Source organism: Lissotriton vulgaris, chromosome 1_1, assembly GCF_964263255.1.
Source record: "Lissotriton vulgaris chromosome 1_1, aLisVul1.2, whole genome shotgun sequence".
In the NCBI taxonomy this organism is placed as follows: Eukaryota; Metazoa; Chordata; class Amphibia; order Caudata; family Salamandridae; genus Lissotriton; species Lissotriton vulgaris.
Genome location: NC_141685.1, coordinates 1,314,356,793 through 1,314,369,937, shown reverse-complemented (window position 1 = coordinate 1,314,369,937; position 13,145 = coordinate 1,314,356,793). Strand labels below are relative to the sequence as shown.

Sequence of the window (13,145 nt, the reverse complement as noted above, 5' to 3'; positions counted from 1 at the left end):
AAGACGAATTTTAGTTAAGAAGGGTTCTAGAGCTAGAATAAACAAAAGAGGAGAAAGAGGACATCCTTGACGTACCCCTCTTTGAAGAGGAAAGTAATCTGAAATCATACCATTTGCAAAGATTGATGCGTGGGGACTAGAATAAAGTAAGGAAATTAGAGAAATGAATTTAGGAGGGAACCCAAACCAACGAAGTGCTTGAAACATAAAATCCCAACCTATTCGATCAAATGCCTTTTCGGCGTCCAGAGAGATAGCAGCAAGGGGAGTAGATAGGGAGGGGGCTTTACTCAAAATGTTAAAGAAAACACGGGAATTGTCCGATGATAAACGACCTTTAACGAATCCGGACTGTTCAGGGCCAATGATTTCTGGTAGTAGGGGATCTAATCTAAGAGCTATAATTTTGGCAAAAATTTTATAATCAGTGTTTACTAGGGAGATAGGACGATAATTTTTACAGAGGGTGTGATCTTTATCTGGTTTAGGAATTAAACAAATTAATGCTTCTTGGAAAGTTCCCTGAGAAGATCCGGAAGCCGAGAACGATTGAAATAACGAAAGTAGTTTAGGGAGAAGAAGGGATGAGAAATGATTGTAGAATTCAATGGTAAAACCATCGGGCCCAGGTGCTTTACCGCGACGAAGAACAGAGACTGCATGTGAAATTTCAGAGAGGGTGATGTCCAAATCCAACTGTTGGAAATCAATGTGGGAAGAATCCGGAGAAGGAATATCTTGAAAGTATGTGAGAAGATCAATAGGGTCAGGAGTAGATTCGGGAGTGTATAGAGTTTTGTAGAACAAAACAAATTGAGCTAATATTTCCTTGTCTTTAAACAAAGAAACACCAGCTGGGCCTTGTAAAGATTCAATTTTAGTTCTTTCAGTACGTATTTTGAGATAGTTTGCAAGAAGTTTGCCCATTTTGTTTTGTCCGCCGTAATAGCGGGAGTTGCATTTAAGAAGAGAATTCGAGGCAGCATTGGTGGTATATTTATTAAATTAAATTTTGGCAGATATAAGTTCACGAAGGGAAGATTCAGAGTTAGAGTTATAATAGACATATTCTAGCTTTTTAATTTTATCTAAAATTTGAGTTGACTTAGAGATAGATTGTTTTTTCTTTTGAGAAACAAAATTAATTATAAAACCCCTTGCAGCCGCTTCAAATGAGTCCCATATCATGGGAAAGGAGGATTCTGGAAGATGGTTAATTGTAAAAAATTCGGTGACAAAGGAATTAAAACGGGTGTAAATATTGGAATCAAGGAGTAAGGAATTATTAAATCGCCAGCGTCCTGAGTGAGGGGAGAATGGGATAAGGTCAATATCTACAAAAACAGGAGCGTGATCCGAAATTAAAATGGAACCTATATCTGAATGGATAGCAAGTTGTGCTAGGGGTTTGCTGAGGAAAAGGTAATCAATACGGGATTGGGAGTGGTGGGTGGGGGAATAAAAAGTATACTCTCTAAGGGCCGGGTTACATAGCCTCCAAATGTCAACTAAAGCATTATTTTTTATAGATGTGACAAACTGGGAATGCATTTTGGAGGGAATAAATTTAACTTTTGAATTTTTATCTAAAAAGGGATCAAAAACTTGATTGCAATCACCACCAAAAATAACATATTTTTCATTAAGTGTTACAAGCTTATCAGAAATAGCAGGCCAAAACAGTTTATCAACACCTGTAGGAGCATAGACATTAAAAATAACTAAAGGAATTTTATCAATAAGAAGATTAACGAGAACCCAACGACCATTAACATCGCATTCTTGTGAAGTAACTGAAACGGCTAACTTTTTATGACATAATATAATTGTACCATTTTTTTTACTTAAAGCGGGAGAGTAAAAGACATGACCCACCCAAGAACGTTTAAGTTTAGTAGCCTCCGTTTCTGTAAGGTGGGATTCTTGGAGGAGGGCTACGTCTGCTTTAAGTCTAGTCAAATGTGTTAAAACTCTTTGACATTTAATAGGGTTATTTAAACCCTTAACATTCCAAGTAACTACTCGGAATATAAATTGTTAAGAAAATGATTAAAAAAAAGATATGCTGAAGTAAAAGTAGAAAATGAGTGGAGAGGAAAGGGGAGATGTAGTAAGAATGCGAAAAAGAATCTGTAAGTGAAATACATAAAGATAGAAGATCAAGAGTAAGGTAATTGAAAAGAAGAGAGAAGAGTAAGGAGAGAAAAATAGAGAGAAAGGACAGTAGGGAGAATAGAAGAAAGTTAGAAAGGAGTAGAAACATAACAACAAATACAGATGAGAACTGAGGGGTGACGACGCCAGAAGAGGACGACATCAACAACAGAAACTCACGCCATCGAACACCTGAGGAACCAGCTTAGGGTCAATTGAAGGGAGCAAAAATACACCGGGATGGAGAACATGAGGAGAGGATCTGTAAGAAGACAACAATGGAAAAGAAGATGTTAGGAGTACATAAGAAAACCAAATATAGAAACTGCGCAATACTAGGACGAAATAAACTAGGAATAGGTGTAGACAGTAGGATGGAGGAAACCGAGACTAGGTACAATAGGGTAACAAAAGGATGAACATTTTAGTCGAACAGGAGAAAACATGAATAATTAAACAGGTCTTCCAGTGTCCATGTTGACGGTTTCATGGTGACGGAGAAATTCTTCAAGGACTTGTGGATCTTCAAAAGTTGTTGTCTTTTCTTTGTAAGTGACCTTGAAGAGGCAAGGGTGGAGGAGACCAAATCTGGCACCAAGGTCTCGCAGTCGTGGTCGTAGATCAAGAAACTGTTTCCTGCGGTCAGCTGTCACTTTAGCTACATCTTGAGAGAGATACAAACGGTGACCTTCCCACATAACCTGTTTCTTAGCTTTGGCTGCTGAGAGTACTTGAAGTAGGTCAGTATATTGTAAGAATAGCATGATGACTCCGCGGGGTTTGGAGGAAACTTTCGGACCAAGTCTATGTGCACGTTGAATGTTAAGTGTGGAAGAAGGTGGAAGATCCAAAATTTTTGGTAGGAAGGTTTGGAAGAAGGCGGTTGGATTGGACCCTTCTGTAAGCTCCGGAAGATTATAAAGGCGTAAGTTATTTAGACGATTTCTATTTTCCAACTCCTCAGTCTGCCGCCTTAAGAGAGAGACATCCTTCTCCAACGTTGAAATTCTAGAACAGGAAGTTTGAAGAGCCTCCGTTGATTGTTCTACCAAAAGGACTCTGGATTCGAGAGTGGACATTTGTCATGAAGAAATTGCAGTGTTTTAGTAGTTTCAGCCATGAAGGGTTTAAGCGCACGGATTTCTTCAGGATAAGATCCATGGATGTGGAGTGAGACGCAGAACCTGGAGATGGAGGATCTTTTTTTGGACGTTTCGTAGAGCCAGGTTGTAGAAGCTTACTGGTGGTGTTAGCTTTAGGAATTGCCCCACGAGTAACATCCGGTTTAGGGGGAATAAGGTCATCCATGGTCTGCGTCGTCGAGTCAGAGTCTGAGGAATGACGCGGTTTGGTCTTAGAAGCTGTAAGCTTGAGGGTGCGCAGTCTCCCCATATAAGGCAAGGGAGATAAATAGCAGTGCTACTCCAGAGTCGAAGAAAAAAGGTTCTGTGAAGAAGGCACTCCTTAGTATGATGATATAGAAAAAAGAATAGTAGTGTTGTGATGTAAAGAGCACAAGTTATTGGTACCACACACAATTCCTCGCAGTAAATCCTCCACAAGATAGAAGAATAGAAAAGTGCGTCACACAATAGTCACCAGTAAATTAAAAGTTCAGGCACAAGGACCGGAGTTGCATTGAGAAGAGTGGTCCGTGCGTGCAGACGATGTTTTGAACATAAAAGTTACTGGGCATGAGGAAGAGAGCCGTCTGCATCACATGTAGGAACAAACATTGTTGCAGGCAGGTAGTAGCCTGTTTGGTAAATTCCTGTGAGAAGTGGTGATTGTGTAATAACGCAGCGTGAAATTCTACTCAGCGTGAAGAAAAAGGCATTATAGGCTGAAAACACCAAAGAGAGATTCCTGCTGAGGAGTTACAATGATAATGCGCAAATTAGTGAGGCTACTGAACATGGGGTGCATTGAGGAAGCACTGTGTCGTAGCGAAGATCATCTGCCGACAGAAAATGAAACGCGGCAAAAGATGAGAGAAAGTGGCGGCCGCCGGAAAAGCGAGCCGCGTCATTAATGAAAAATGCGCATGGAAACGGAGTAGAGGGACGCAGCTGACAGCATTCTGCTCACCTCATGCTCCGATGTAGAAAAATGATAACGGCGTCCCTGAAAGTCCAGGAAATGTTGTAAAATTCGCTGGTGTCGGCGCTCGATGAACGGAGCTCCGGAGTCAAGCCGCCATCTTGTGCGGCGCTCAAGCCACCCCCCATAGGGAGATAATTTTATCTCTGCTTTCTTGGCTTTTAAAGCCAAAAAAGCGGAGATAAACCCCATTGATAATATGCCCCCTAGTGATCATTTACTAAGTGATATTTTACGGGACACCAGATGTTACTGTAGTCCCACATTTTATGCTAAAACATGCATGTTGACCTTAGCTATGGCCGCAGCCTAGTTAACTGTAGGTAGAGGCGTGTTACTCTTCTGCTTAGTAGAAATGCATAGCACTGTTTTAGAACAAACCAAAATGAGAGTTGGCCAACAAGAACAAGAATTGGCAAAGCCAATAGGTTTCACCTACACTAGAGCTATTTGCTTTGCTAATGTCTTTTTGCCATGTTGAACAGCAACATGGAGTGAAGTAGAGTAGACGAGTGGAGTTGCGTGGTGGAGTTAAGTGGAGTGGCATGGCATAGAATGGAGTGGAGTGGCGTAGAGTGTTGTCGAGTGCAGGGGCAAAGAGTGGCTAGGCATAAAGTAGAGTTGAGTAGAGTAGACAGGCATAGAACGGAGTGGGGTGGACTACAATGGAGTGGAGTGGAATGGAGTGGCATGGTATTGAGTGGAGCGGAATTGCATAGAGTAGAGTGGTTTTGGGTGGCATAGAGTAGAGTGGCATACAGTGGCGCTGTGTGGAGTGAAGTAGTGTGGCACTGTATGGAGTGGGGTAGCGTCGTGTGGTGTAGAGTACAGTGGCATAGAGTGCAGTGGCACAGATTAGAGTGGCGTAGAATGGTACATAGTAGAGTTGTGCAGAGGTGTAGAGTAGTGCAGTTATGAAGAATGGTGCAGCAGCAAATAGCGCAGTGCAAAGGGTGATGCAGAGAAGAGCAGAGTGGTGTGGAGTGCAGTGGCACAAGTGCAGTGGTTTGGAGGGCAATGGCATAGAATGGTGAAGAGAAGAGCAGAGTTGCATAGGGTGCAGAGTAGAGTGGTGTACAGTGCAATGGTGTAGAGTCGTGCAGAGTAGAGTCCAGTAGCGTGGAGTGGTGCAGAGAAGAACAGAGGTGAATAGAGTACAGTGGCATAGAGTAGCTGGGTCTGGTGGCTTAATGGACTAATACGTCCACTGTAGGGGGCCTGTGCCTGACCTCATGGTCACAGGTTCAAATTCCGATGGGTCCACTCAGCCTTTCGTCATTCTGAGGTTGATAAAATGAGTATCATTGAGTTGGTTAAGAATAAACATCAGTTATTCAGCGCCAAGATACCCTTGGGTGAACTTGCGCTTTACAAATACACATGCTATGGTATGTAGAGTAGAGTGCCGTAGAGAGCAGTGGCAGTGGTGCATAGTATTGCAGAAAACAGCAGAGTTGCATAGAGTGCAGTGGCATAGAGTAGAGTGATGTAAAGTCCAGTGGCGTGGAGTGGTGTAGTACAGTGAGTGGTACAGAGTAGACTGGCATGGAATGCAGTGGTGTAGAGTGCAGTGGCATGGAGTAGGGTGGTGCAGAGTAAAGTGGTATAGAGTGCAATACACTGGCATGGAGTGCAGTGGTGTAGAATGCAGTGGCGTAGAGTGGTGCAGAGAAGAGTAGAGTGGCATAGAGTGGTACAGCATAGAGTGCAGTGGTATAGATTGGTGCGGAGAAGAGTGCAGTGGCATAGAGTGGTGTAGAGAAGAGTAGAGTGGCGTAGAGTGCAGTGGCATAAAGAGCACAATGTAGGGTGGTGCAGAGTAGAGTCCAGTGGCATGTAGTGCTGTGGCATAGAGTAGAGTGCAGCTGCACAGAATAGAGTGTATTGGCAAAATCTAAAAAGGCTGACTGGAAGATGTCATAACCTTTGCTCCATGCCTTAGCTGTAAAATGAAATGTACTCAGAGAAATCAGAACCATCTTGCAGAACAGAGGGCACAGAGGCTTCCTCTTGACCGCTAAGGGCAGATACTATGTAACAACTGTTCTCCATGATGAATGAGTCCATCCTCTGGGCATAAATAAAAAGTTGCCACATGTGCTGAAGGTTCCAAACAACAAGTAGGCCGCTGCATATAACAGCCACCTAAAAGGATGGCGAGGGAATGTTGCTTGGATCATTAGAATCAGAAACAGCAAAACAGTCACTGGACAGGCTAACAACAAGCAAACATATGCAAGCCAGAATGAGGCTGCAAGGGGGCAAAGACTCGCTGTTTTTATCAGTGCAAGATTGCACCTTTCCTGTAGGGATACCCAGTTGAGGCGTTCAGAAGCATGCTCTTTGATGGAATGGATAAGAGCAATTATACACTGGGGTAACTAGCAAGCTTTGCCTACAGCCATGTGATGTACAAGGTGGATTTTTACATTTGTAGATACATCAGCAACCTGTGCAGTTCAGCTAGGTTTGGGTGGCCATCTTATTGGTAGTCAGTCGACCAAGGATTCCCAGTAGTACAAGACTGCCTAACATGGACTTAGACTGAACGTTCAGAGCATCTGCTGCACTAGAATAATACAGACTGAAACTGCGGGACTTGGACAAGACACAGGGAACTAAAACACAAGACCAGAGACTTCTCAGTCCTGGAAAATATCAGAGCAAGCAGTCAATATCGCAAGGCAACCCCAGGTGCTCTGGAGTAGGGACAGGGATGCTCATTCAGACTCAATTTGTGGGTGTAGGTTACTTTATGGGGTGCAACATCAGGATTTCGACTCATTGAAATGAAGAGTCCACAAGATTGACAGTCATGCTATTTATGGGATTCTACAAAACCTTTGGACCTGGAAGACGAATGTGATAGGATCCCCTTTCTGGTCGGTTTGTGACTTAAATTAATGCATGCATTGCGGGGTAAAGTCAAACTCCACTATGCAACTACATGATGATAATAGGCTGGTAGTAGGGTAAAGGTAACACAGGTTTGTTCAGTCTTTTATCAAGGCTACATACTATTCTAGTACCACGTTGAGTCCAGTTGTTCTGTCTACAAGCAAAAATGTTGTATGTTATAAATGTTACATTCTGTTCAGCCAATGATTTGTATTTTGAAGGTCACTCTTGATCACCTTATTAAACCAGACCTTGCCAGCTAAAGTAACGGGGAAAGTCTGATTTTGTCAAGACTCAGAAAGAATAGTGGCATCTTGATGGGACAACATTGAAGCCATAATCACAGAGAATCTTAGATGCCGCATGTACTTGAATTAAATATAAACTTTTGTTGTTTGCTGGTAGGGCAGGTGTGTCAGTTGAGTAGAAAGGGGGACCCCCTCTAACAGGTAATTTCAGGTCAGGGAGTAGAGGGGAAAAAACAATACAAAACAAACTAGAACACTCCCTCTTGACCTATAAATACTTTTCACAGAGTTAATCTCACCAACCCAGGGCGTATACACATATATAACACTTGTATTTAAATTTTTAATTATTTTATTTCATTTTTTCATATCCAACTTTTTTTATCTCATTGCTTTTATAAATACATTGATTGTAAAAAAAATCTCCAAGAAACATACTTTCAATACATTGGAGCCATCACTGTTTTTCATAAGTTATCCAAAATTTATATGTAAATACAAAATAAATAAGACCAAACCAGGTAGAGAACCATGCATACACTCACATACATACTTACTAAACATCCATTACATTACAATCAAACATAGACATCCTATAACATTGCATCTGTTGTCCAGTGTAAGACCAGATTCAATAGATCTACAAAATGAGAACATAGGTCTAAAGTTGGTCGACGCGTTTCGGTGGAAAAATAGCAGTAAGGACCACCTTCATCAGGACCATCCAGAGACAAATACTACAGGAACTCTACACCTGGGATTCAAGTCTGAAAGAATATATACATAAGAAAAACAAATTTTTACTGACACGCCCTAGAAGACATTTGTTTAAATACATTTACATTTGAGATATCAGAATGGACCAAGACAACCATCCAAGTTCACACTCATTCGTACCCAATAGTGTTACCTTATAACCCAAACAAAAATGGAGTGTGTTGACACAACTATCTCAAAGAGAAGATTCCTATTTTTAACAAAGGTGGTCCTCATCAAAGTTTTAAAACTACGGGGCTTATAACACAATTACCTTATGAAAAATTTTACTATAAAAGTGTTGCTAATCCTACCAAATTGCAACCCCAACATGATGTACTTTAAAAAAGGAACAAACAACCCTATTGGACACTGCAGTAGGTATCCCTGTGCACAATGAGAAACTAATTCCATTTTTAATTACCTGAGAACTTTTACTCATCATGGCCAGTATATGGGACTATTGCATATTCTAATCAGAGCGCAAGAAGGAAATTTCCTGAAAAGTATAACAATGACAATAGTGGTTCAGCCCTAATTGGTATTTAGTGCACATAGTGGCTAATGAACCAAGGGAAAGCCTTATACCTGTAACATTTATACCAGCGTAGAACGAGGCTCAAGACGGCTTATCCAATCAATGATTCGTCATTTCTATTGACATGTGGAGGGGACGCCACATCTAAAAGTAAGTTTATTGGGTATGTAGTTATACAAACATTTGTGACATAATTCTCCTATTAAAGTCATCATGAATGAACACAAGAATCTACTTACTTTTAATTTATCTTATCTTGATATACTTCATATGTTCGTTATACCAACTTTTATTTAAATCACATAGTGTGTGGGACCCTGTTAATGAAAGAGAACATGCATCCACTTAGTAGGGGCCAGATGTTTTTTAAAAATTTATATATTAGGTGCCCTAAACGAAAAACTGCCTACCCCCATCTAACTCATGCTGCTGATGATTTTTCAAAGGACATGTGGTAAGATTAGCACAGTCCGGTCCAACCTGCTAGTTGGTTGAACTGCCATCGTGAATGAACCCGCACAAAGGACCTGGAGATAAAACATAACTTCATTTTACCTACACCCTTTCCTAGTACTCTCTCACCCATTGGGATATTTGTGGCTTCCTTCAGTAGAAGTATGTCACTTCAGCGTGCATTAACTATTCTATATTACACCATTACCGCATCTTACTTACTTCTCTATTTGTGAGAAACTTCCTCGTCCCCTTCTCAAGCCGCCTCCGCCTACGACCGCAGTTCCTTCCACGATGTCGGTTCAGGGGAAATACGCCTACCTTATATACCACGCTGGTTAAAGCTTAACCCAACGCACCTGCATGAGTGAAATGCCGGTGCTCACACATGCCCGGAACATAGGCATAGAAAGCGGACTCCGCCTCACGCCGCCATAGTGGAGTTGCTTTTTAGCGCGTCACACACAAAGTGTCTTATCAAACATTAGTTAAGCGGTCGGCAAACTTAAATTTGACCTTTGTAAAGTTTTTTGCTTATCGCTGCCACGATGTTGTAATAGAAAATCAATAGAAACAGAATAAATGCTTCTATTGACCTACCGTGTTTGAAAGACTTGGCATAGAAGATGGACTATTATACATGCCACCATCTTAGAGTGTTCTTTTACCAATCCGTGTTCTGTTGCCGTAACGTGTGTGAGAAAATAGACATAAAAAGCGGACTACAACACATGCCGCCATCTTGAAGTAATGTATTAACGAAGAGTGTATTCTGTATTCACTAAACACTCGTACATCAATACCAGGCATAATAGCTGCCTGCATCCAATTTATAACACAGGCCAACTCAATATTATAGCTGAAGGTCGCCACATCTGGAAGCTGGAACAACAATTAGTTGCTCATGTTCTATTATAGGTGTGTCAGAACACAGATCGTCTCCCAAAAAGCCCCATCAGGAAACCAGTAACAAGAGTCCACTATATGAAGGCAATTCCTTTAGTGTCTAGAAGTTAGATCAAATTCAATTGCCAGACCCCTACATAAGAATGCCAGTTGTAGGCCACAAAGCCTGAATACATTGTACTTAGTGCTCTTTGCCAGTCAAGAGTTGATGTATCAAAGAACTCCTATATGTGATGTGAGTTTTTAGGATTTGACGGGCTAATTCCTCTGGCCGGGCCTAAAAATCACTGTGGCCTATGTCTAAAGAGATGTGGAAATTGCTGGAGAGGTCAGTATACATAAACCACCGGTGCCAACCCCTTAAAAATATCTGGCATCTGGGTAAAAGCCCAGTTCCTCTTGTCATGAAGTTTTTTTTATCAGTTAGCCATCCCAGATTGTGTAATGGTAAATGCTTTGTGGTGCTCCAAGAAGCCATTCACCTCAAGGCACTGTGCAATCAACCTTCTGCAACTGTTTGGTGTCAAGCCCTTGTTGGACACAGAAGCCTAGATTTCATTTCAAGTGACCAAGGCCCCCTGAAGGAAGCACGGAAAATAGCCAGCATCTCACTGTGCACTTGAGCAACCTTTTACCAGGGCAGGTGCTTTGGACCCCATTGGCGGTAACCAGTGTACCATCCTTCTACTGGTGTATTTGGTTCCATAGGAGAACGAGAGGAGCCGAGTAATGGTCAACCTCGACCTAAGGAGTGAATGAATGACACAAATTGATATAGTGCTCCGTTGCCCAAAATGTGTGGCTTGGAGTAAAAAATAGCCCTATATACATTCATGATTCTGCTTTAAGCATTTAACAATCTATATTTTCAGTAATTTCTGGAACTTTATTATGTGCAATTGAACCCTCAAGACATATGACATTCCATTTCACAGTTTTGGTTGGAAAAAGGAAAAGTGACTGCCTCTTCTGCAGGATCGAAGAAACAGTCAATGAAGCCTAGAAGGACGATCTTAATTTGTTCCTTTGTAGAAAAGCTGAAATTATAAGGCCAATAATTGCGGCTCCCAGAAAAATGTGTGTTTTGTCCCAAGAATGAGGTTACAACAATGACCTTTAAAAAGAATTAGCTGCAATGCAAGGAATTAAGTTGAGAGAGTACAAATGGTCTCCAAATGACTACAAAATTTAGTTAAGCTGCATATTGTTTATAAAGGGTCACTTATACCTTTATCACCAGAGAGATGGCATTCCTACAGTTTAAGTCGAAAGAAATCATCACCTGGACTACCAGTGAGGTTGTTACTTGGTCTGTATTGTTACCGGCATTAGTAGTACTTTTATATCAAACTAGAACAAAAATAGTGAAAATCAGCAAATGCCGCATATTTTCCCTAGACACCTTAACTTATCACAGCAAAACCATGCAGAGTTCACTCCCAAAATATTGTAGAGCATTTTAAATGATTCCCAAAGCAGTATTAAGGTAAACAGAAGAAAATATGTCATGTTAACAAATAATACATAGGATGTTCTATAAATGCTAACGTAAGTACCAGAAAGTGAGCCTAAAGAAGCAGACTTAACCACCATTCTGCAAAATGCTTGGAAACCTGTAGAAAGGTTTTAAAAAAAAATAAACACCTCTCATCTGAGTGAGCTATCCGATCCCAGATTCCTTGTAGCCTTTCTATGAAAAGGCACCGCCCACCCCACAAAGTCAATTCATTTTTATAGCTAATAGTGTGCATATACAAAATTCTCTAACAAGTAAGAAAAAACTATTAGAAATCTTGGGGTGTGTTTTTGTGGGTTGCTGTAGATCACAGAAGCCACATCTCCTACGGGGGTGAACGCAAATTATAATATTATTATTGACCAGTTACCCTCAATCTAAATGTCTTCGAATCCACTAAAAACTCATTTTATTTGTAATTTAGGTGAACCTACGATATAGAGATGGTTAGGTGGTGCATTGTCCTTTGATACCTTGATATTATTACTGCCTTTAAAACAATAAAAATACAAGCCCAAAAAAAATAGAAAGGTAAATAAATATTGACCAACTAACTGTAGTGAATAAGCATAACATATACTGAATGGTCTTTTGGTACAAAAATAAAACGTTCTTTTGCCCAGGCTAAAGGAATTGCTTTACACAGATCCACATAGCTCCACCTGAGAAACATAAAACTAAGCTTGTTGCTACTCTTATAATAAATCTATAAGAATTTATTTACATTGGTATAATGTATTGTTTATTGAGAGACTTGGTTTGACACTCATAACCAAATAGGCTTTCTCTCTTTCCCTCCATTAATATCCATGTGCAGACCCGGAAATCTGGGAACACGCTTTCCTACGACATACACTACTGGATCGGCAACGACTCGACTCAGGATGAGCAGGGATCGGCAGCCATCTACACCACCCAACTGGATGACTATCTGGGAGGCAGTCCCATACAGCACCGGGAGGTGCAGGGCTACGAGTCAGAATCCTTCAAAGGTTACTTTAAGCAAGGCATCATGTAAGACTAATTGATTGTTGAGCATTATGGTTAAGGAAAGAGAGACAAGGATGTGGTAAAAGGCCATGGTGCTTGAACATTCTCTAAACAAATGGTGAAGTTAGACTGTCCTAGGACGACTTGGTTGCCTACAGTAGAAGAATGTATTCAGTCTTTGCAGCAGGTACTGGGCACACGTGAGGTACAAATAACTTTTAAGTGATTTAGTCGATTTGAGACAAAATATTGGACACCGGTTGTTTGGTGAAGATAATATATTAAGCTTTATATACGTCTTCTTTCTTTTGAATATGTACAGAACGCCAGCCGACACGTGTTTCGTCAACAGGGCCATGCCTGTGACTCATCAGGGCTGTAACATACATTTTAATACAAGGAACATATTAATAAAAGAAAAGAAAATGCCTGATCATGAAAAACAAACATTCTGGACTTAAGCAGCAGTCCTTAAAGAGGTGCGTGACGTGTGTTTATTGGTGCAACGGGGTGTGTTTAATGACTGAAAAGGAGACAGGAAATGGGAAAACTATTGTACATAGACAATCATGTATGACATGATGTC

The 13,145-nt window shown here is 40.9% G+C and overlaps 1 protein-coding gene across 2 annotated transcripts in view; it reads left to right on the top strand.

Annotated features, from left to right (window-relative positions):
- The window catches only part of AVIL (advillin), a 411,867-nt gene that overhangs the window by 184,503 nt on the left and 214,219 nt on the right, over positions 1-13,145 (top strand). For both annotated transcript variants that reach the window (XM_086965687.1, XM_086965696.1), the window contains exon 4: positions 12,387-12,583. In XM_086965687.1, coding sequence (XP_086821813.1) covers positions 12,387-12,583 — 197 coding nt within the window. The remainder of the gene's footprint in view (positions 1-12,386; positions 12,584-13,145) is intronic.